The following is a 23,227-nucleotide window of genomic DNA, read 5'->3' on the forward strand; positions in this document are numbered from 1 at the left end:
CAATTCTAGTTCCTCTTGTGGATTGAAAGTGCTCTCAGGAGAGAACCTGTATAAATGTAGATCTCAACCAGTCTATTTCCTTCTTTGAAGGAACAAATTCCCAACATTATCTGCCTTCTTTTAGTCAACCTCTAATGCCTTCAAATAGTTTTTTAAAGGAATATTTTGTTCAGAGTTTATAATAGTTATCGAGGGAGAGTTAATCTAATATAAGCTCTTCTATTATTGACATAACTGGAACTCTCTCACAGAAGTTTTAATTTATGGGTTTGTGTGTGTATATGTTAAGAATAAATTATACCTCTCACCTTTATGAATACTCATAGGATCATTAAATATTATATCTTGAGGGGATCATCAGGTATTATCCAGACAACTCTGTCCTATCAGGCAATGACTATCTAAAACTTGTCATGATTAATCTTCTGTTTTTATTTATTCATATATTAGTTTCAGGTGTACAACATAATAATTTGACATACAGTTGACCCTTGAACAATGCAGTCAGTGCCCCAACCCCCATACAGTTGAAAATCCATGTACAACTTTTGACTCCCCCAAACTTAACTACTAATAGTCTATTGTGACTGGAAGCCTTACTGATAACATAAATAAGTCAATTAACACATATTTTGTATGTTATATGTATTACATACTGTATTTGTACAATAAAGCTAGAAAAAAGAAAAGGTTATTAGGAAAATCATAAGGAAGAAAAAGTACATTTACAGTATTGTACTGTATTTTATGGAAAAAAAAACCCACATATAAGCGGATCCGTGCATTATAAATCTGTGTTGTGTAGGGGCCAACTGTATGTATATACTGTGAAATGATCACCATAATGTCTAGTTAACATCCACGCCCACACATAGTTACAATTTTTTTCTTGTTTTGAGACCTTTTAAGATCTATTCTCTTAGCAACTTTCAAATATACAATAGAGTATCAACTATAGCCACCTATACTATAGTCAATTAGAGTCAACTATATAGTCAATTGTTCATTACCTCCCCAGGACTTATTTATTTTACAACTGGAAGTTTGTACCTTTTGACCGCCTTCCCCCATTTTGCCCATTCCTCGCCCACACCCCACACCCCTGCCTCTGGAAACCACCAATCTGTTCTTTTTTTAAGATTCCACATATATGTGAGATCATATGGCATTTGTCTTTCTCTGTCTGACTTATTTCACTTAGCATAATGCCCTTAAGGTCCATCCCTGTTGTTAAAAATGGAGGATTTCCCTCTTTTTTATGGTCAAATAATATTCCTGTGTGTGTGTGTGTGTACATGTGCATGCATTACGTTTTCTTTATCAATTCATCCATTTGTGATCACTGAGTTTATTTCCATGTCTTGGCCATTTTAAATAATGCTAATGTCTTACTTTTAAAAGAGGCCAGGGAGGAAAGTTGTTTCTTCAGGAAATGAGTTCCCCTGTCTGGAGACTCCCTTTTATATACTATAATTTAAATCCATATACTGGCTTTAAATGACTCACAGGGTCATTGAATTATACAGATAGATGGATGTATAAGCATTAATGAAGCTGAGTTTCCCACTAAACCATGATGTGAAAGAGGTATCTTTCCTCATGTTTTGTGTGTACGTCATCTACACTTTTCTTTGCTCTGCTCCTTCACCCCTTCAGCTCCCAGTGGAGTTCATCATTTTTGGTCTGTTTTACTTAGGTTCTTTGACCTTGTTTCATCTTCTGGCATCTATTCTATACACTCTCTGTTCTTCCAACTTGGCTTCTGAATCATTCTGGTTGCTCTGAACCTTAATATCATGAATTGAATCTTTTCTCCTCAAAATTCATATGTTGAAGCTCTGGCCTCCAGTACCTCAGAATGTGCACAGGGTCTTTTATGGGGTAATAAGGTAAAAATGAAGCCATTAGGGTAGGCTCTAATCCAATATAACCGGCATTTTTATAAAAAGGGGAAATTTGGACAGACACACCCAGAGGGAAGATTATGTGAAGAAACACAGGGAGAATATGGCCATCTGTAAAACAGAGAACAAGGCCTGGAACAACAGATCCTTCCTTCACAGAAGAAACCAACCCTACTGACTGATTTTAGACTTCTAGCCTGCAGAACTGTGAGACAGTAAGTTTCTATTGTTTGAAGAACCCAGTCTGTGGTACTTTGTTATGGCAGCCCTAGCAAACTATTATACTTACCACTTAACAAATAATATGATCAGTTTTTCTACTTGATTATGACTCAAGGCTTTGCTTTGACTCCTAAGTTCTACTCACTCCTCAGTTTGGTAAATGGATAGAGAAGCAAAATATTTGATTTGTGTCCTAATTTTTTCACTTAAGTTGAATGACTTTTCTGACCCTTAGATTCCTTGTATATAAAATAAGGATATTGTCCCTACCCTACTTGTCTACCTAAGTAAAGCTTGAATAAGATACTGTGAAGAGCATGTAAAATGCTACACAAATCTCAGGTATCCTGAGTTCTTGCTCTTTGTTCATAATATGCTCTTTCTCTTGCCTAATTACAATAGAACCACCCTTAGAGGGCTCAGTTTCAGAATTCTCCACTTTTTAAAAAAGATTTATCTATTTATTTGAGAGAGAGAGAGCGAGCAGGGGGGAGAGAGGCAGAGGGAGAGGGAGAGAGAGTTCCAAGCTGACTCTGTGCTGAGCGTGAAGCACGACCCCAAGATCACGACGGAAGCCAAAACCAAGATTCGGATGCTTAACTGACTGTGCCACCCAGGTGCCCCCAGAATTCTCCACTTTTAAAAGAGAAATCCTTTCAATCTAAGACTTTATCTCACTATTTCTAGTTCAAGAGGCAGGATGTGAGGCAGATGATGAATGTGGGATGATGCTTCAAGCTTTTAACATTCTGACATCTCCAGAGGATTTAAAAGTAATTCCTCAAACAGTATATTTATTTTTATAAGAGACTAACATATGGAAACCAATTCTTTTAGAGAAAAGGCTTTTTAGAAATGCTTAAGAGAAGAAGAATTAATGGCACATCAAACTGCATTAAAAAATTGGGATGTGTATTGAATGAAATTTTAAAATTTGTAAAATTAAATGTGGAATGTTAGCAGTTTTTCAACATATTTTATATGTTCTGTCTGTTTTTAAAATGATTTTGTTAATGAGAATTTGAAAAACTGTTGTTTCTACAATAATTAGCACCTTTATAAAATTATTTATAAAAATATTACTTATTCCCAAAGACCTTACATTCTAGTTGTGTTGATTCTTATTCAGTTGCAAATGTTACTCAAAAGAACCAAATTTTTAAATGATTCTACCCTTTTCAGTTCTCTAGAATGCCTCCAGATGGCATTAGAACCCTTTTCCCATTATATTTTGCAGCACAAAAATTTAAAAATCAGTGCTATTTTAACCACTTAAGACTAGTCACATTCATTATATCATCAGAAATCATGACAGTAGGAATATTTGGAACTTTTAGGGCAATATCTTAAGAAAGACAAACATATAATTATATCCTTTATGAAATACATAGCCCTTCTATGGAAGCCAAAGGATCTTTCTAGACTGAGAAACAGATCTTGGACAAAGTAAGACATTCAATAATATCATATCACAAAGTGTGATTTCTAATGAGTAGCATTTTAGATGCTGAGTAATATGAGCACTGGCCTACATGTAGATAAATTCACAAAGCTGTCTTATAATAAGAAAATATATCTCACCCCTCAGAGTGATAAAAATGAAGATTCTTAAGAACCCACCTGATACTGATTCCTGTGAAGCTAAAGTAATCTGTTAATTTGTGAATTATTTAATTTAAACTCTGGTAGAAAAATTTGGTAGCAAATTAATCATTAAAAACCCATTTGGATTCTTTGAGCACTGAGAAGAAAAAGACAAAATATGGAGTGAGGAACACATGCTTTCCAAGTGCTTTTTCTTCTGTATTTAAAACTGCATTTGTTAATTCAAAAAAGTAACAAATTCTTGGGATTCCAGAGATATTTAGAATCGTATTTTTCACATAATGCCAAGGTGAGGTTGTAGATGGCAGACTTTTAAAAATGACATTGGTATCGCACAGGTATGTAGGACAGAGTATCTCCCAGTATGTGTGAAAAGTCCTATAATTATTTGTGACAGTGCTGAAAGCCTCCAACAAAATTCTAAAGGGTTTGCCTCCTTTATCCCTGACAATACACACCCTGAAGTATTATTACATTTCTATTTTATAAGAAGGTGTATTAGCATTTTTAAGATTACTCTTACTGTGATAAAGCATAAGAAAGACCTCAAATTGCGTCTGCACCCAAAAGCATTTAAAAAGACATCATCATGAGAAAGAGAACCACAGGTTTCCTTCCATTATTATGGTTACTCTTACAAGATACTTGCACTGTTTCATATTACAGGCATATTATCTGGATAGAAACAGGAAAGCGACTTACGAGGTATTCGATGTGCCATTGTCTGGACTCTCTGGCTCAGCATCACCTTTCTCTTAAAAAGGAAGCAGAAAAAAAAAATAACAACATGTGAGTGTTATGGTCTTTAAGATTTAAGAGAGATTAAATATATTTCCATGCTCCTATTAAAAATCTTTCAAAATGTGCAGGAGGAGGCTTTTAAAACATCTTTTTATTGTCTGAGAACCGGATTTGCAAGTAATTTCTTCTCTGTATTACAATTGCCCAGGCACAGATCTGTGAGTAGGTACTAAGGAGCTGTTTGCAAACAACCAGAGGTTCAGAGTGGAGACCTTGCCAAGAGATGAATATCTTGCAGATGGAACCTGTTTCCTTCCACTTCATTTTACAGAAAAAAATTTAAGGAAATAAACTCCATTAGCATTCTACAGGCAAGGCATTTTGAACTTTGATCCCTTCTGCTAACATAAGCCAAACCAGGACAGGCTGCGTAAGAACTTGGAGGAGAGAATTTTACAGGACACTAAGGTTGCACCGCAGCTCACAAGATCCCCCAAATTTCTACCCTGCTGAGAGCCCTGGCAGCACCTTTTGGGAACCCTGCTTTAATGCAGAAAAAGATGTAAGCCAGAAATCCTTCCAGACCATCTGAAAGTCTAGCTACAGAAATGTCTCTGCGGTCTGTGGTCACTGAAGGCTTAATGGGTTTTAATTAAGGGAGCCTGGAACTAGTTCCCTTTTTATAGTTTTTAAAGGGCAAATTCTTCTAACAATACACATAATGTAATTCTTAGAACCTTGACCACTGAGGGTTTGAGCCATGCATCCTCATTTTGTAAGGTGCTTCTTTTTATTTCCTTGAGGCTAGGGGATGGAAGGAGAGGGGTCAAGACAGCAAGTGTGAGTCCGCTATGGTTATGATGGTTGTGTGGTGCTAAGAGGTGAGTAAACCCTAGAGGAGGTTGTGGGTTGTAAGAAATGGGCCTTGCTTTGCTTTGTTCTTGCAAGTCAGGCCTGAACATCTCGTAGAACCTCAGGTCTATGGCACTGTACTAGCCCCCTCTGACATTAGCTTTGTGGTCACCTCGTCTCAGGAATGATCCCCTACATTATGTGATGAACACATCCCAAAGATATCATCCAAACTGAACTCCAGAGGAAACTTCACAATTTCTCCTCTTTTTCTTTTAGGAAATTAAACAGTTGTGAGGAAAAGAAGGCACAGCTACTTACATAGTTCACACATCTATCTCAGATATAACTCAGTGTTAATATGTCTACACAGTGCCAGAGAAACCACAAGGGATAGTCACGTTGTTAAAAAGCCACAAAACTGATTTAAGAGCCTTGATCACAAACACTGATGAGATGAAGCCCCAGTACAGATGAAACCATACTGAAATAAAAGTAGAGGCAGCAAATTCGCAAACTTGCTTTAAAGCTCATACTTTTATGCTCTATTTTTGTCTTCCAGGCCAGTCCGGGGTACACTTATGTAGGAGATATGTAAGGCCTCATCGGCTGGCTTTAGTGCTGGAAAATAACCTAATTTAGTACTTTCCAGAATCATTTTTCCGCTAAGTAACCACGATTGCTGCCAGAATCCCCCAATAAGAGCTGTAACACCTGCATTATGTAAGGCAAACTTAAATGGAGATTTAATCTCTCAACCATATTGATATTTTTTTTTTCCTTGAATTTGGAACAATTGGTTACTTTCCCAAGTCTATAGCCACCGGTAATAACCCCACACACAATCATAATCAAGAATGTAAAACAGCAAGTTCTGTAGCAGTAGGCAATGGTAAACAGTTCTAAACAACTTCTGTCGAAGACACAGGAAATCAATAGTACAAACAGAGACAATTATTTGGATGTCTGAAAAACTATGTTTTATCTTGACCAGCAATGCTGCCAAGTAACCTGTAGGATGAGAGGGCCCAGGCCTTACTGCACATGGGCTCTGGGGGCTGTAGGAACTGTGGGCTGGATCAGCGCAGGGAAAAAGCTACAGCTGATTACCTCTGCTCTTAGCAGCACTTACATTGTGGCAGCAGGGAAAACAGAACAGGAAGGACACAACGGGGCCAAACGGGGCATTTACAGCAACTTCAGTGCTGATAATGAATTAACCTTTCTGGGGAAGAGTAAGCTCTTCCGGACGGAGACAGGGATTAAAGCTGTGCCTGTCGTTCAGAAAGAATAAAACGCAAAATTCTCCCCAACATCTTGAAATTTTAGGTGATGCAATTTCTGAGGTTCACTTGAAATGTTCAAGTGCATCAGCCATTAAGAATCATAGTCTTTTTATCAGGACACAAGGGGAAATAATAAATGTATACTAGAGAATTCCCAACAAAAAAATTCTTAGTTGGGTGCTCAGGAGATGCTTCCCTGCAGCCAACAAAGAAGACTGTGTTGGGTCACCCTGGTTATTTCAGCTGTTTTCATGATAGATACCACACTGGTCTCTTTGGAGGAAACCTGCATTGATCATTAAGAAACTGGACATAAAAGAATGGCTCAGGAGCAGTGTGGCCATTTTGCACGTGGAAATATAATTACAGAGGGGAAGAGGGCAAAAAAATGAGCCACAGGATATATATATATATTTCCACACACACGTAAATGCCTAGGTTCGTATACATGTATACTACATGCATACTTTCAATTTGACGCTCCATATCTGTCTCCCTGAGCCTTCCACCGCACCTAACATATACTCCATGCTCAGTATATGTCTTCTGTCTCATGACCTGCCAGGAATATAGAATCCCGGCTACAGTGGGAGAAGAGGAGAAAGGGGCACTCACCACTGAGATGAATACACGATTTGAGGTAGGAAACAGCTTGATGGCCCCGATAGGCCACTTAAAAAATTGCAGTAGCTACATTTTTCATCCAATCAATGCACTGAGGACTCATGCATTGGGCACTCTGGTAAGCATAAAGATAAATAATACCTAATTCATGCCCTTTAAACCCATAACGTGACTGCACTGCTGGAGTAGGCACTCTCCATCAACAGGGCTACGAGGTGGACTAAAGACCATTGAAAAGGGACAAAATACACCTGCGTTAGGCTCTATTCTGCTGCAGAGGAAAGTTTTGCTATACCAGGACTTTTCTTTTCTTTTTTTAAAAATTTATTTATTTATCTTTATTTATATTATGTTCAATTAGCCAGTATATAGTACATCATTAGTTTTTGATGTAGTGTTCAACGATTCACTTTCTTTATAACAAAAGTAACCCATGTTCATGGTAACGACTTGGCTTGCTTTTGTTTTTAGTTCTGTTAGCCCTTCAACCACTATGCTAAGCAATATATTTGTTTCTAGATATATCAGCTTTGGACAGTGTGTACTGATTTCTGATATAAAAGGCGAGAGATAAGGTACTTAAGATACTACCACCTCTGCTTACAATTCTTACTTTTAATGCCTCTAGTGGGTTTTTAGAACTTTAAGTTTAACCTTCTATTTCTTGATTAATCAACTGCTGACAGTATCTTTTCCTTTATACTATGTGAAATGAGTGAATTTCCTCATTTATTCTTCTCTCCCTGCACCGCACACAACTCTGCACAGCTAAACCTTTCCTTCTACATAGCCAAGATTTAAGATATTTATATTCTGTTCAGTAATTATTATATTCTATTCAGTAATTTATATTCTGTTCAGTAATGAGTCATCCTCATTAATATTAATTTAAATAGTAATTTAATTTTTGGAACCACCTGTAGGCCCATTAGAAAAATTACAAACCAATAATTGGATTTATAGTGTTATAATGATTAAATATTAGTCACTAAAGAACAAAGTAGTAAGACTGGATATGTACAGAAGGGAACATCACTAACTCTGAAGGCAAGTGTTCCTGGCATTTAGATCAAATGTATTTCCGTTCTTATACTTCATCATGCCACATGTTAATCTGTCTCAATGAAAGGCTATGCTTTTCCGAAAAAAATGTTGAACAGAGATGCACATGGGTGGCTCATTTGGTTAAACATCTGCCTTAGCTCAGGTCATGACCCCAGGGTCCTGGGATGGAGCCCTCCATTGGGTTCCCTGCTCAGTGGGGAGTCTGCTTTTCCCTCTCTCTCTCTGCCCCTCCCCCCTACTCACGCTCTCTCTTGAGCTCTCTCAAATAAATAAATAACGTCTTTAAAAAATGTTAAACAGAGTATGCATTTAAGGTACATAAAATGCGTATGTCTATGAAAGTGTATATACGGGTTTAAAAAGTTAAAATTAGTTAACTGTGAAAATGCCTTCCAGGCCAGGAAATGGGTATTGCCAAGAAATAACCCAGAAACCTCCTGGGCTTACATCCTCTTTCTGCCCTCCCCTCCAGCTATCTAGAAATGGAATTTTGTGTTAATCATTCCCTTTCTTTTTTTTTTTTTAAGATTTTATTTACTTATTTGAGAGAGAGAGAATGAGAGATAGAGAGCATGAGAGGGAAGAGGGTCAGAGGGAGAAGCAGACTCCCTGCTGAGCAGGGAGCCCGATATGGGACTCGATCCCAGGACCCTGGGATCATGACCTGAGCCGAAGGCAGTCGCTTAACCAACTGAGCCACCCAGGCGCCCTCCCTTTCTTTTTTTGATGTTTTTTCCCACCCAAGTATGTATTAGTAGATAAAAAATTCTAGTTTTTCCTGATTTTAAATTTTACATAAATGGAATCACACTGTATGCATTCTTCTGAGACTTACTTCTGTCATTCAATGTTACGGTTTTTAGCTTCAGCCATCACGATGTATTGTAGCATTGGTTCACTCATCCTCATTGTTATGCAGCATCTCCTTATAAAAATCTACCATGATTTTCTTATTCATTTGACTTTTGATGGACATTTATTTTTTCATTATGAATGATGTCATTACAAAAATTCATGAACTTCCTTCCTTGTGCACATGTTAGGAGTTCTGGTACATGGGGCTTACATATTCTTGACCTGGGGCTTACATATTCTCGACTTTACTAGGGAATCCTAAATTGGTTTCTAAATTACCTTATGGTTAAACTTTAAACGTTTTTTCCAACTTAATAATGTAAAATGCAATTTCATTGTGGTGTTTGCATTTCTGAGTGCCAATTCTCTGTGACACTCCCTGTCAATTTTTTTTTTTTAGGTTTTATTGTGTTCAGAATCTTTATTTTTTTTAAAGATTTTTTATTTTATTATTAATTTGATAGAGAGACAGTGAGAGAGAGGGAACACAAGCAGGGCGAGTGGGAGAGGGAGAAGCAGGCTTCCTGCTGAGCAGGGAGCCCGATGTGGGGCTCAACCCCAAGACCCTGAGATCATGACCTGAGCCAAAGGCAGATGCTCAATGACTGAACCACCCAGGTGCCCCAACCCTGTCAATTCTTAAAAAAAATTTTTTTGTAGTATTATTTTTTTTTAATTCATAGAAGCATTTTATTTTCTTGATACAAGTCTTCTGTCATATATATACATGCACACACACACCCCAGGGAATAACTGTGCCCAGTATGAGTCTTTTTACTCTTTTTCTGGAATCTTTGGATGATTATAAGTTCTCAATATTAATGTACATGAATTGATCAACATTTTCCTTTATTATTTTGTTTTGTTTAAGAAACACATCAAAAGATGTTCTATATTATCTTTTGAAAGTGTATATTTTTTCTATTAACATTTAGGTCTTTAAAAAATACAAGGAACGGGGGTGCCTGCGTGGCTCAGTCAGTTAAGTGTCCAGCTCTTGATTTCAGCTCAGGGCATGATCTCAGGTTTGTGAGATTGAGCCCTGTGTCAGGCTCCATGCTCAGTGGGGAGTCTGCTTGAGATTCTCTCTCCCTCTCCCTCTGCCCCTCCTCTCTCTAAAAATAAATAAATAAATAAATAAATAAATAAATAAATAAATCTTAAAAAAATAAAAATATGAGGAATAGTTTTTGTATACACCATAGGGTAGGAGTTAATTTCATTTTTCTCCCTATCAGTAACCAATTATTCTGTACTATTTATTAAAAAGCCCATTCTTTCTCCATTGGTCTACCTTATCAGCTCTGTAATAATCTAGTTTTCATACATCTGTGGGTCTGTTCCTGGGTCTTCTATTTTGTCGCTCAATTTGTCTATTACTATCTTCGTTACTTAGCTACAAATATGTATTTATTTTTAAAACTGATAAGACAAGGCTCCAACCTTGTTCTTCTTCAGGACTGTCCGAGATACTCTTAGCCCTTTGTCCTATCAAATAAATGTGAGAATCAGCTTGTCATTTTCCACATATAGAAAAGTGAAGTTATAAATTTGCTGTCTGCTGGATCCCACTGTCCCACTGCCACTGCTGAAGAGTCAACTGGAGGGGCACCTGGATGGCTCAGTTGTTAAGTGTCTGTCTTCGGCTCAGGTCATGATCCTGGGGTCCTAGGATCGAGCCCTGCGTGGGGCTCCCTGCTCCCTCTCCCACTCCCCCTGTTTCTGTCCCCTATCTCGCTGTCTCTCTCTGTCAAATAAATGAATAAAATCTTTAAAAAAATAAGAAAGAAAAGTCAACTGGAAGTCTAATTGTTGCTTCTCTGAAGGTATTAAAGGTTATTTTAAGAATTTTTCCTATCTTTGCGATTTGCAGTTTAACTATGTCTAGTGAGGACCTCTTTTTTATTTATTTTGCTTAGCGTTCATTGAGTTCCTTCAGTCTGTGGGGTAGTGTCTTTCAATTCTGGAAAATTCTCAGCCACTTTCTCCTTTAATATTTCCTCTGTTCCCTTATCTCCTTCTGGAATGTGAGACCTTCTCATTTTACCCCCCATGTTTCTTAACTTCCATTTTGTATTTGTCATTTCTCTAGGCTGTACCCTAGATAATCGATTAAGTCCAATTTCCCAATTCATTATTTTTTTCTTCAGTGAAGTCCAATCATCTGCTGTTAAACCTGACCAAGGAAATCTTATTTCCTATTATTACTTTTTCATTTCTAGAGGTTCTGATTAGCACTTCTTCAGATCTTCTTGTTCTTTACCACATTTTCAATCCTTTCCTTTTATTTCTGGAAATTAAAGTAAGCACTCTTGTTTTATATTTTGGGCTTGGTAATTCCACTTGATCTTAGCCAAAAGGCCAAGAAGCGATGGGCTTGGTAATTCCAATCTCTCTAGTCCTTGCAGGTCTAACTAATTCTCTGCTATCTGTTTTTTATTGCTCTTGTTTATGATCTCTTGTTTTCTTGTACATGAGTGGTTTTCTCTTTAAGTATATTTACTTAAGCAATCTCACACCCGATGTGGGGCTCGAAATCATGACCCTAAGATCAAGAGCTGTATGCTCCACTGACTGAGCCAACCAGGTGCCCCAATTTTTTTTAAGTTTAGTATATGAGTGGTTTTGATAGTGAGTTGCTCATTTCCCTTAGAATTCTATTTTTATTATTCTTTATTCTTTTCTGTTCTTTTCCGCCCTTTTCTGGTATTCCTATTAGCTGGATTTTGACCTTTCCATCCTGATTGATTTTCCAAGTATCTTATCTTCCTGTCATATTTTCCATCTGTCCTTTGCTTTATATCCAGAAAAAAAATGTTTTCAACCTTGTATTCTAGATTCCAGGCTTCAGCTATTACTCATCATTTCTATTTTTAAATTTTATTGACCATACTTTAAATTCTCAAGTCCTCATTTATTCTGCAACTACTTCTTTTTCATGCCAATCTGTTCTCTTTATATTTAATACAAATAATTTCAGTTTTTTCTGAAGATTGTGATGACACTTGAAATTTTTTCTTCTGTTCTTTGAATTAATAGATTGATTCCCTTAGGGCCATTCCTTCTCTTTGGTGTTCTGTTACATATTCACATTTTTGAATGATAATGGGTTGATTAATGAAGGTAATTGGTGTGAATTTCCTTTGTTAGTATATTGATCTCTTTTCCTAACATATCTTTGCCTTGTAGGGAAGGGCTGATTTAGAGCTCTCTGTAAGTGCACAGGGTACTGTGACTGGAAGGCTTCATTTAGGGTTCAGGAGAAGAGAGGCCTCAAGGTAAGCTGGGAGCCCTGATCCTCCCCCTACACCCCGACAAAAGTAAGAAGTACTTTACCCTGAGTGTGTAGTGTTTTTATTTCCTTCTTGAGAAAATGTGACTCTTCTTCTACCACTCATATATGTCTATTTTTAAGTTCTGGTATCATCTCAGAATCTACTTTGCTTCTTTCTTAGTTATCAGCCCCCAACTAGGACTTCTAGTCAGCTGTTCATTTTCTTAGTAAATATTACTTTTTTTTTGGTCTTTTGTTTTTTTCTTTTTGGGAGAAAAACCAGACCGAATGCTCTCTATGAGAACCAGTTAGGATGGGAGTGGAGGTAATCGGGGGAAGAATGGTCCAGGTGTTCCTGTCATTGCCCACAATCCATGCCTATCTATTCTTTCTTGGGGTTGAATGGAAATATGGAGTCTCTCTGGGAGCTCCCTAGGATAGTTCCCACAATCACTAGAACTTGTTCCTGTTTGTTTCACTATTTTCCTTTTTTTCTTTTTCTGGGTCATGATTTTCTCTGCCAGATTATCAAACAGTATGGTCCTTTCTGCTTCTGTTTTCCAAAAATTCAACTGAATTTCTGGTTTGTTGATGGCATCCCTTCTTGTTCTCTGTGCTATTATGAATTTATTTCCATTACTATAGCTTTTGGTTATTTAAATGCGGATTCTGAAGAAAGGGGAAGAAGTGCTTATGTTTAGTCTTCCTCTTGAACACCATGTGCTCATAACTTTTGAAAAACATAGACATATGTCATCTATTTTAATATTTAAGTGTCTTAAACTTAATAAACTTTTATAATATTAAATTAATCATTAATTCAACAAATTGACTAAAGCATCTATCTTTTAAGGATTTGGATTGAAAAGAATTTCTGTTTAATTTACACACTCTTTCCCCTTAGTTATGTACATAACATACTTTTTCTAATTTCAAAAAGAAAAAAAGGACTGACCAAAAGTGATAGTTCGTCAGTCCACACATACACATTTTTGTGCGGTGTCTTTGAAATTCAGTTTTTTCTATTTCCACATATTTGCTGGAGTCAGAATTCCAAACACATTTCAAACTGTAATGATTCCAAACCAAATACAAGAAACAGCACTGGAAATGCCGGTGGCATCAGCTCTCCTGAAGTTTCAAATGTGCTTTAATCTATAGAAAAAGCTCAGATTTTTAAATAGTGGTATTACCTTTTTATAGACGTGCTTGGCTTTGGGGGAAACTTATTTAGAAAAAAAAATATCCCCCTGTCCCTAAAAAAGAGGAGGCCAATCACAAATTTCCATAGACGATGAAATGCCAGAGAGTGTACCACACAAGGCAGGTGCCACCTTACATTCCGTAGAGGATGAGGTCTGCTCTACATAATCTATGTTGCAGTGTAAGCATGTGGATTTCTGACATGCCATAAAAATATGCTAGATGCATAGAAAAATCACAGTCTATAGTTCTTGGACAAGAATTCAAACTCAGAGTGAAATGACAGAAGCAATCTTCTAGGGGTCAAGGTAATGCAATACAGTCTGTTGTCTTTGGGGTAGAGATTCCTGAATACAAATCCTGGCAGTCATTTTTTGTTTGACCATGTGACCTTGGGTTAGTTATTAAGCTCAAAATCTCATTTTCATCACGTGCAAAATGGGGATGGTAATGCCTGCCTTATATGCCTATGGCTAGGATTCAGTGAAATTCCATGTCAAGGCACTGGAACACAGAAGAGACTCAACAGCTATTTCCTTTGTTCTTCGTGTCAAAAACTCTAAGCTCAAGCAAGTACAATGAATGTACATGGATTATATTCTCCCTTTACCCTGAACTGTTTAAGTTCAAATAGAAAGAAATAGTGAGGAAAGTAATGGCAACTCTTCAGTATGCTCTAGTTTTCTAGTATGTTCTTTAGTATGATCATAAGGCATATGATGCTGATACTGCACATCTCATGGACTTAATCAGGCATTTCTTTTAAGTACTTTTCTTACCATTCAATTTATCATTTTCTTTAGATTTCCAGTCCCTTGGCCTTTTACCTCTTCACCAGTGCCTGTGCTCACAGCAAATCCCAAAAGAGGGTGGGATAATTAAGTGATATTGCCTATGCATCATGATGCCACCATCCTCCGACCCTGACCTTTCTCTAGCTGTGCATTAAAAGTCTGGGGCTTTCTAACATATTTGTCTGGATGTCTTTTCTCCTCAAGCCTTCTGCCTCACAGATGCTCAGTGGGTGAGCCTCAGTTCCAAAGACACATTTACTAGCTCATAGTGATTTTCATGTTCAAACGTAGCTTTGCAATTGGCAAGGGGTGCTCTCAGCTGACTGGCTGGTCATGAGACTAACAATGCCATCTTGGTGAGTGTGCTTTCATGACATGAATGGGGTAGCATATGCATTTTTAATCCTCAAGAAGATATTAACACCAATTACTAGCGCCAAAGAAGAGAATTAAAACACTACTTCATGGAATGATAACATCCTCTCTTCGACGATGAAGCCCACATGTTTTATTAGATACTAGTTTCGGTAAGAAAGGTGCTTCCTAGACACTGCAGCCTGACTATCTCTGGAAGAGGGCATGATTTCTTCATGGATTCTAAGGTCATTTATCTTGAGGTCTTCTGATTGCTTCTCTTGGCCCACTCGTTTTCTTTCAATTTAGATAACTCCCTAGTTGCCTTTAAAGATTTTTTCCCCTCCACATATACCAGAGACCGACTTTAATAAAGCAAAATATTCCTTCCTCCCAGGACTGCTTTGAAATTCACCATTTTATGTTTTGATCCTCCTTCCCTTTGAATAAAGCTAGAGGAGCACTCCAGAATCTTATCAATTTGGGCGGTACTTGAACAAATGGCCCTCTTTTTCCCCACCTGATTTTGTTTCTTGTGAAATTCTTCTCAACCTACAGTCTATTGCATGCTTCTTCCCCTCCTCACCCCCTCTATCTTCCACCCTCCACATATGAAGCTATAGAGAGAAGTCTTTCTTACTTGGATTACTGTGTCCGGAGGAAACAAGCTGAGAGTCCTAAAAGAACAAGAAATATCAATTAATTTTCTTATTTTGACTTTCAAAATCTAGTTAAATGTGAGACATACTATTGGTCATTCAGACCCTATTCATTAATCGTGATCTCTACCAGCCACTGTAATGAGAAACATTTATATCAATGTGCTTACTAAGCAGTTCCAGAAATGTAGTTCACAATCACTTCCCTTTTGTATTGTATACTTTTTGTTTACTGAGGTGAAATTCACATAACATAAAATTAACCACTTTAAAGTGAGCAATTTAGGGCCTGGGTGGTTCAGTCAGTTAAGTGTCCAGCTCTTGGTTTTGGCTCAGGTCGTGATCTCAGGATTTTGAGATTGAGCCCTGCGTTAGGCTACACACTCAGCGCAGAGTCTGCTTGGGATTCTCTCTTCCCTCTGCCCCTCACCACCACTGTACATTCTCTCTCTAAAATAAAAATAAGTAAATCTTAAAAAAATGTTTACAGTGAACAACTCAATGGCACTTAGTATACTCTTAATATTGTATAACCATTACCTCTATTTGGTTGCAAATATTTCCATCATTCCAAAATAAACCTTGTTACCCTTTAGGCAGTGTCTCCTCAATCCTCCCTTCTCTCAGTCCCTGACAATCACCAATCTGTATCCTGTCTCTATGAATTTATCTATTCTGGATATTTCAGGGAGTGGAATCATAAAACATGTGACCTTTTGTTCTGTCTACTTTCACTTAGCATAATGTTTTGGAGGTTCATCCATGTCATAGCATGGATCAGTACTTCATTCCTTTTTATGGCCAAATAATATTCTATTGTGTGTATATACACCAATTTGTTTAGCCATTCATCCATTAATGGATATTTCAGTTGTTTCCACCTTTTGGCTATTGTGAATAGGGCTGTTATGAATACACAGGTATATGTATTTGTTTCAGTCCCTGTTTCAGTCTTTTTGGGTATATACCCATGAATGGAATTGTGGAGTCATATGGTAATTCTATATGAAACTTTTTGAGGAACTGCCAAATTGTTTTCCACAGTGGCTGAATCATTTTGCATTTTTACCAGCCATGTATGAAGGTTCCAATTTCTCCACATCCTCAATAACACTTGTTATTTTCTTTTAATTTTGAGAAATTTTATGATAGCCATTTTAACGTGTGTGGTTTCTCACTGTGGTTTTGATTTATATTTCCCTAATGACTAATGATGATAAGCATGTTTTCATGTTTTTGTTGGGCACTTGTATATCTTCTTTGGAGAAATATCTATTTAAGGACTTGACCCATTTTAAAGTGGGTTGTTGGCCTTTTTGTTGTTGAGTTGAGTTTTTCACATATTCTGGATCCTAGATCCTTATCAGACATATGATTGGCATAATATTTCCTCCCATTCTGTCAGCTGTCTTTTCACTTTATTGATAATATCCTTTGATGCACAAAAGTTTTTAATTTTAATGAAGTCCTATTTATTTAATTTTTCTTTTATGGCTCATGCTTTTGGTGTCATATCTGAGAATCTACTGCCAAATCCAAAGTCATACACTTATCTCTATGTTTTCTCCATGAGGTTTATGGTTTTAGTTCATATATTAGGATTTATTATATAACTGACTTTTAATCTAACCCACTTCCCTTTGGATGTACCTTTACTCTCATCACCTTTCTATAGATGAGGCTGGCAACCATCCCACCAGGGACAATTCACTGAACAACTGTTGTCAGTCTCACATTGGTGGATGGGAAGATTATTACAGATTTCCACTTACCTGCAATGGTGGAAAGCCAGGACTACATAGTATTTTGAGTTTAGTTACTGTTTAGGTAAATAGCAATTGAATCTGATTTTATTTGCACTTAAGTGAAATGCTAACTTTTGTTTTGGGAATTCACATCCTTTTTACTTGCAAAATTCCCATTTAGCATGAAATATAAGGGAGACTTACGAAAGAACAAATTAATCAAGATGGTAGGAATGTAAAAGAATAAGTGGCAGCACATAAAATCCAGTGACACTCCTTTATAATTTCAGTGCATGGGACAAAAATCCAGTGAAATGGAATTATCTTCTAATATATAGTTTAATGTATTTTACTAGAGTTTTGCTCCATGAATATGTTTGTCATGGGACAGGAGATGTCCTTTATGACTTGTTGCATATTCAAATCCATATGATGTTTTCAAAAGGAATTCCACTGGAACAGTATAAAATCAGCCAGACTGCTGGGTAGGGGCTGGGTGGGAAAATAGGGCAAGGAAGGAATTCCCGCTCCATTAAACAGACAGAGTCATACAAAGATGCTTTTAATGTTAATGCTGGTAATGATGAGCTATGCATATGAAGAAAAAGAACATGCTCAACTTTCAACCTGAGATTCAGGTTTTGGAAACAGTGTATTAAGATGAAATATTGTTCCTGAAATGATGGGCTAAAGTATAATCCTCATAAATAAATAATATGGGCCTACTTTGGATAGTTGTTATTAAGAAGACATCCATGGTTAAACCCTCCAAATGGATTGCTATGTTTTCCATCTTTTCTAATTAATTTAGAGTTTATATTTGAACATAAATTAGTGTTAGCTTTGATACGTGAAAGTACTTTGAGCCCCATGTAGTTGACTCCTCTGAGCCGTCTGTAGATTTTGACATTTTGCAGGTGTCTTGTACTAGAAAGGCAAACACTCACTCAACATCAAAGAGACAAGAATAGTAATTGAGATAATTTTCAGCATTAAGTTCATTTTTTTTTTTTTTTAAGTAGACTCCATGCTGAGCATGGAGACCAATGCAGGGCTTGAACTCATGACCCTGGCTGAGAGCAAGACCTGAGCTGGAATCAAGAGTTGGACACTTAACCAACTAAGCCACCCAGGCGCCCTGCATTAAGTTCATTCTTAAGGGAAAAAGTAGGAATTTTTGTGAAACTGCTCACACTCTTGGGAAAGAGCTCATTTTATTTCTTGGTGCACGTTAGGTATCCTCAAGTTCAGACGATAGACTCATGAGCAAAGAACCAAAAATAAGCTCACAGATAACCTGAATTATAATTACATACTGCAAGATCATGTATTTCAGAGATTGAAGACTTTGAATTTTACCTAAAATATTTGCGTAACTAATGGTGATTATTATTTCTATTTTGTGTGGGCAGTAAAGAGAGGCAGAAAAAGTTAAAGTAATTGGTTAAAAAAATCACCCTAAAAGTCTGCCCTTCTAGAGAGAAGGAGACTTCTGGAGAGGCAAAATAAAATAAAGACTTTGTCTTAATATGTAATGTCATGTTTGTAACCGATGTCTTCTGGGTGCTGCACTGAACAAATACTAGCTTGAAAATATTGACTCTAACCCCAGTGTTTCTATATCATGCCACTCTGTGGGTACGAATGATATCCCATTATCATTCTCATTGACATTTGGCCAGCACCCAGCCAGTGGGCTGGTGGAGGGTGTGAGTTACCTTATGAAGCTCCTCCCAAGATTACGTCCACAGGACACTGTCTTCATTCTGACTAGGTCTCAGCTGGCCAACAACAGGCCTGGTAGCTGCTGCTTCTTGAAGGAATCCTGCTCTGCCCAGGCAGCTGCAAAACCCAGGGGCTACCACAGAACGTACAGACCCTTCATCCTACACTGAGCCAGGGCAAGGCTGGGTTCAGAGTCTAGGGAAACAAAGTCCCTCCCTCCCAAAGGGCCCGGGCACTTACTTAAGTCCCTCCCATTTTGTATTTCCTGCCACCCAGGCACCCATACACCTATAGCTTCTGTCTCAAAGGTCTTTCTGTCTCTTCTCTTTCTCTCAAAGGCCCTTGCTTTCCGTAAGTAGATGCTTGGGGAGTTGCTAACCCCATTTGCACATTCTTATTTTAGTCCCCTCTGGGAGCACTCTACGAGGGCTGCAAGGTTCTGTCAGGCCCCTTAAAGGTTACAGAGGGAGTGTACAAAATCCCTGCCTACAGGGCCCGGGGGTCTTGAGTTAGCAGTGGAGATGATATATGTACGAAATATTATAACCCAGGGCTGAAAGGGATGTCACGGCCGCTCTGCAAGGGTACTTCAAGCCTTTGCATTCTGTCCTTGTCCTTGGGATGCATGTCCTGCCATTTTCTGTTTTCTGGTTGGCAAACTTCATTCTTTCTTCAAGGCTCAGAACAAAAAAGCTCAAGGGTTACCTGCTCTTTGAAACCTTCCTGAATCTCAGAAGGACACATCTGCTTTATGTTTTCACTGCACCATGTCACACTGCCACTACAGAAATTATCTTTTCAACTAGGACTCTTTAACAAAAAAAGACAAAGCCAGCTTTATTAAGGTACAAATTACATGATACAAATCGCACATATTTAAAGTATACAACTGGATAAAAGTCACAAAAAGAATGCTACTATTATTACTGTCTTGACCAAGGATGGCTCTATCTTGTTAAGGAGCATTTACTATTTGAAGAAACAAACAGTAATATCTATTCATTAAAGAAGATTCAGAACAGCAGCAAAGTATAAAAAAAAAGTTGCCTGTTATCCCGTAACAGGACACTGCTAAGGTTAATCGACTGCTTCTGGTTTGCCAGTGTCATTCAACAAGTGTGTGTCATTCTGACATGTGCACAAAGGGGACAGCCACTTCTGGTTACTTACAAGAATATCTACAGATGGGAATTCATTCTTCTCCACCTCCAAGTCCTGAATTCCCAACATCTATTGTTTGGTACATGGGAATCCTAAACCTTCTCTAAACGTGGTGTTTAGCTGGGAAGTAAAGTTTCTACACATCATTTGGCTTAAGACAGAAATAACCAAGTGTGCTGGTATCTGAGAAAGCCCTTCAATGAAGCCCTATAATAAAGACTGTATTTCGTCACGTGTAGCCTGCCATCGAAACTGTCTGAGGCTACCTTCCCTGCTGTACACTATGAAAGAAAAGTACTGCCAATTAATTGTAAGATCCCATCAACTCTAAAACAAATCCTTATTTTAGGGAACGTAAGATGAAAAAAAAATCTACCTTAGATCAGTAAAATACAGTAGTTCTTAAGCCATGTAGCTTAAGGACGATCCTTATACTGTGAGGGTATTACTTAAAAATGGCTCTTTGGAACCGTCTGAGGACTGCTCCACTCAGATCTCTCCTTGCTTGTCTATCAATCCAGCGTTAGAATTATAAAAGTCAAGAAACGGAAATATATCGGGGGTGGGAGGGATGGTGTGGCTGGGTGATGGACATTGGGGAGGGTATGTGTTATGGTGAGTGCTGTAAATTGTATAAGACTGATGAATCACAGACCTGTACCCCTGAAACATGTTAATAAAAAATTAAAAAAAAACAAAACAGAAATATATGTTCTCTTATTTTCAGACCCATGCATGAAGCTAGTTACTATAGAAAAAGGAACCACCTGATTTGGGTTCTCTCTTCACCCCCATCCATCACTTTCTCCTCATTCTTTTCTTTAATAAATCTCAGAAGAGTTGAAATAAAGTAATTTATAATTAATTTAAATGTTTGTTTCAAGGGAATGCTAAAACATGGAGTTTTAGTCCAAACACTTTGTGGTACAACTTAAAGCATACTAGGAACCCCAAGAGGGAGATAGAAAACGAACTTTCTAACTTTAAAGCACTTTCCTTCACACTTGCTGCTTTTCTTCTCCTTCTAGTGTACAAAAAGGCAATAGGATTATCATTTCTAAAACGATGCTAGAATTCTTCTGTATAATGCTTTAAACACTGATCAGGAAGAATAGTTCCAGACCAGGTTTGATCCCACCAGAGCCAGCATCCATTGCCACATGAAATGTTTGTGAAATGTCATTAGGTTTGCTCATGTGCCTTCTGAGGATGGAAAAGGTTCTACAACTTTGAGTCCTTTATTTGCATTTCAAAATTTATGAGATTGCTACAGAAATGAAGAGAAAAGGGCAAATCAAATTCAATTTTTTTTTCTTGGTTGAATTACCTGATAATGGCACACAGTCTTTTTTTTTTTTTAACCAAATTCAATTATTTTTGAGATTTAAAGACTGAGATGGACATGTCTGGTAGTTTTTGTCTAGGGAATTGTGACTCTGAATTAAGATTTCAGAGAAGAGAAAAAATATCCAAGTTCATTATCAATGAACTTTACTATACATTATGTCCTTTAACACTGAGACAAATTGGGGAAATTCTCAGAAGTATTTAGCTAATTAATTTAGTGGTACTGGTAACTCAGAATGCCCAGTTAAAAGGACTTTCCTTGTGAGGTCAAATTGCCCCTTCAATCTTTTCTTTTAAAGTTTTATTTTATTATGTTATGTTAGTCATCATACATTACATAATTATTTTTGATGTAGTGTTCTATGATTCATTGTTTGCGTATAACACCCAGTGCTCCATGTAATATATGCCCTCCTTAATACCCATCACCGGGCTAACCCATCCTCCCACCCCCCTCCCCTCTAAAACCCTCAGTTTGTTTCTCAGAGTCCATAGTCTCTCATAGTTCGTCTTCCCCTTCGACTCCCCCCGCTTCCTTCCTACTATCTTCTTCTTCTTTTTTTTTTTTTTTAACATATAATGTATTATTTGTTTCAGAGGTACAGGTCTGTGATTCAACAGTCTTACACAATTCACAGAGCTCACCACAGCACATACCCTCCCCAATGTCCATCACCCAGCCACCCCATCCCTCCCACCCCCTACTCCAGCAACCCTCAGTTTGTTTCCTGAGACTCAGAGTCTCTTATGGTTTGTCTCCCTCTCTGGTTTCATCTTGTTTCATTTTTTCCTCCCTTCCCCTATGATCCTCTGTCTTGCTTCTCAAATTCCTCATATCAGTGGGATCATATGATACTTGTCTTTCTCTGATTGACTTATTTCGCTTAGCATAATACCCTCTAGTTCCAACCACGTTGTTGCAAGTGCCCCTTCAATCTTAATGAGGGCTTAATTTTGTTATTTATTAGTCATTTTAGAGATTTTGCCCCTCAAATTCCATAAATATTTCTAACTCCTGTACTCTAGCAATAGTGATAATCTCAAACGTTAATAATGTAATGAATGAACAGCAAGCCCCAATTGTCAGTTGAGATACAGGTTAAAAAAATGCACTGTGTGTGAAAATTAGCAACAGTCTTTGCCATGGGCAGATTAGGGCTCCCCCAAAGATGTCTGTATCCTAATTCCTGGACCCTGTGACTATACTGCTGCTCGTGGCAAAAGGGATTTGCAGATGTGATTAATAATTTTGAGATGGGAGATTATCCTGGATTATCCAGGTAGGCCCAGTATAATCACAAAGGCCCTTATAACGGGGCGGGGCGGGGGCGGGGAGTCAGAGAAGGAGATGTGACAAGGAAGTTCGAGGTCAGGATGATGAGAGCCATGAACTAAGTAACAAGGGGAGCTTGTAGAAGCTGAGAGCGACAAGAAAAATTATTCCCTAGAGTGTTTTGGAGGAACGCAGCCCACCAACACCTTGATTTTAGCTCAGACTTCTGACTTCCAAAGTTGTAAGACAATACATTTGTATTGTCTTAAGTCACTAAGTTTGTGGTAATTTGCTCTAGCAGAAATAGCACACTAATCCAGTCTTATTTCTTCCATACCAGATAAATTAATAGTACTTCCAAGCTTTTTGAAAGAAAAGCATTATTAAAATCATGCAATGTTCTTACATTTTGTAAAATGACTTTTTCTTTCCTGGGTAAGGCCAAAAGATCTAGGGACGACATAACTCCACACAAATCCTATAAAAATCCTAAATAACATACAGTTTTTAATTTAAATTTGAAATTCTGTGCCCTATC

The 23,227-nt window shown here is 37.6% G+C and overlaps 1 protein-coding gene across 6 annotated transcripts in view; it reads right to left on the reverse strand.

Annotated features, from left to right (window-relative positions):
* The window catches only part of AFF3 (ALF transcription elongation factor 3), a 565,487-nt gene that overhangs the window by 167,986 nt on the left and 374,274 nt on the right, over positions 1-23,227 (reverse strand). For all 6 annotated transcript variants that reach the window (XM_028103928.2, XM_028103927.2, XM_028103926.2 and 3 more), the window contains 2 exons: positions 15,420-15,456; positions 4,434-4,485 (listed from right to left, as the gene is read on the reverse strand). In XM_028103928.2, coding sequence (XP_027959729.1) covers positions 4,434-4,485; positions 15,420-15,456 — 89 coding nt within the window. The remainder of the gene's footprint in view (positions 1-4,433; positions 4,486-15,419; positions 15,457-23,227) is intronic.

Source organism: Eumetopias jubatus, unplaced genomic scaffold (genome assembly GCF_037043125.1).
Source record: "Eumetopias jubatus isolate StellerSeaLion01/CBP00866 unplaced genomic scaffold, mEumJub1_p1.0 scaffold_9, whole genome shotgun sequence".
Taxonomy (NCBI): Eukaryota; Metazoa; Chordata; class Mammalia; order Carnivora; family Otariidae; genus Eumetopias; species Eumetopias jubatus.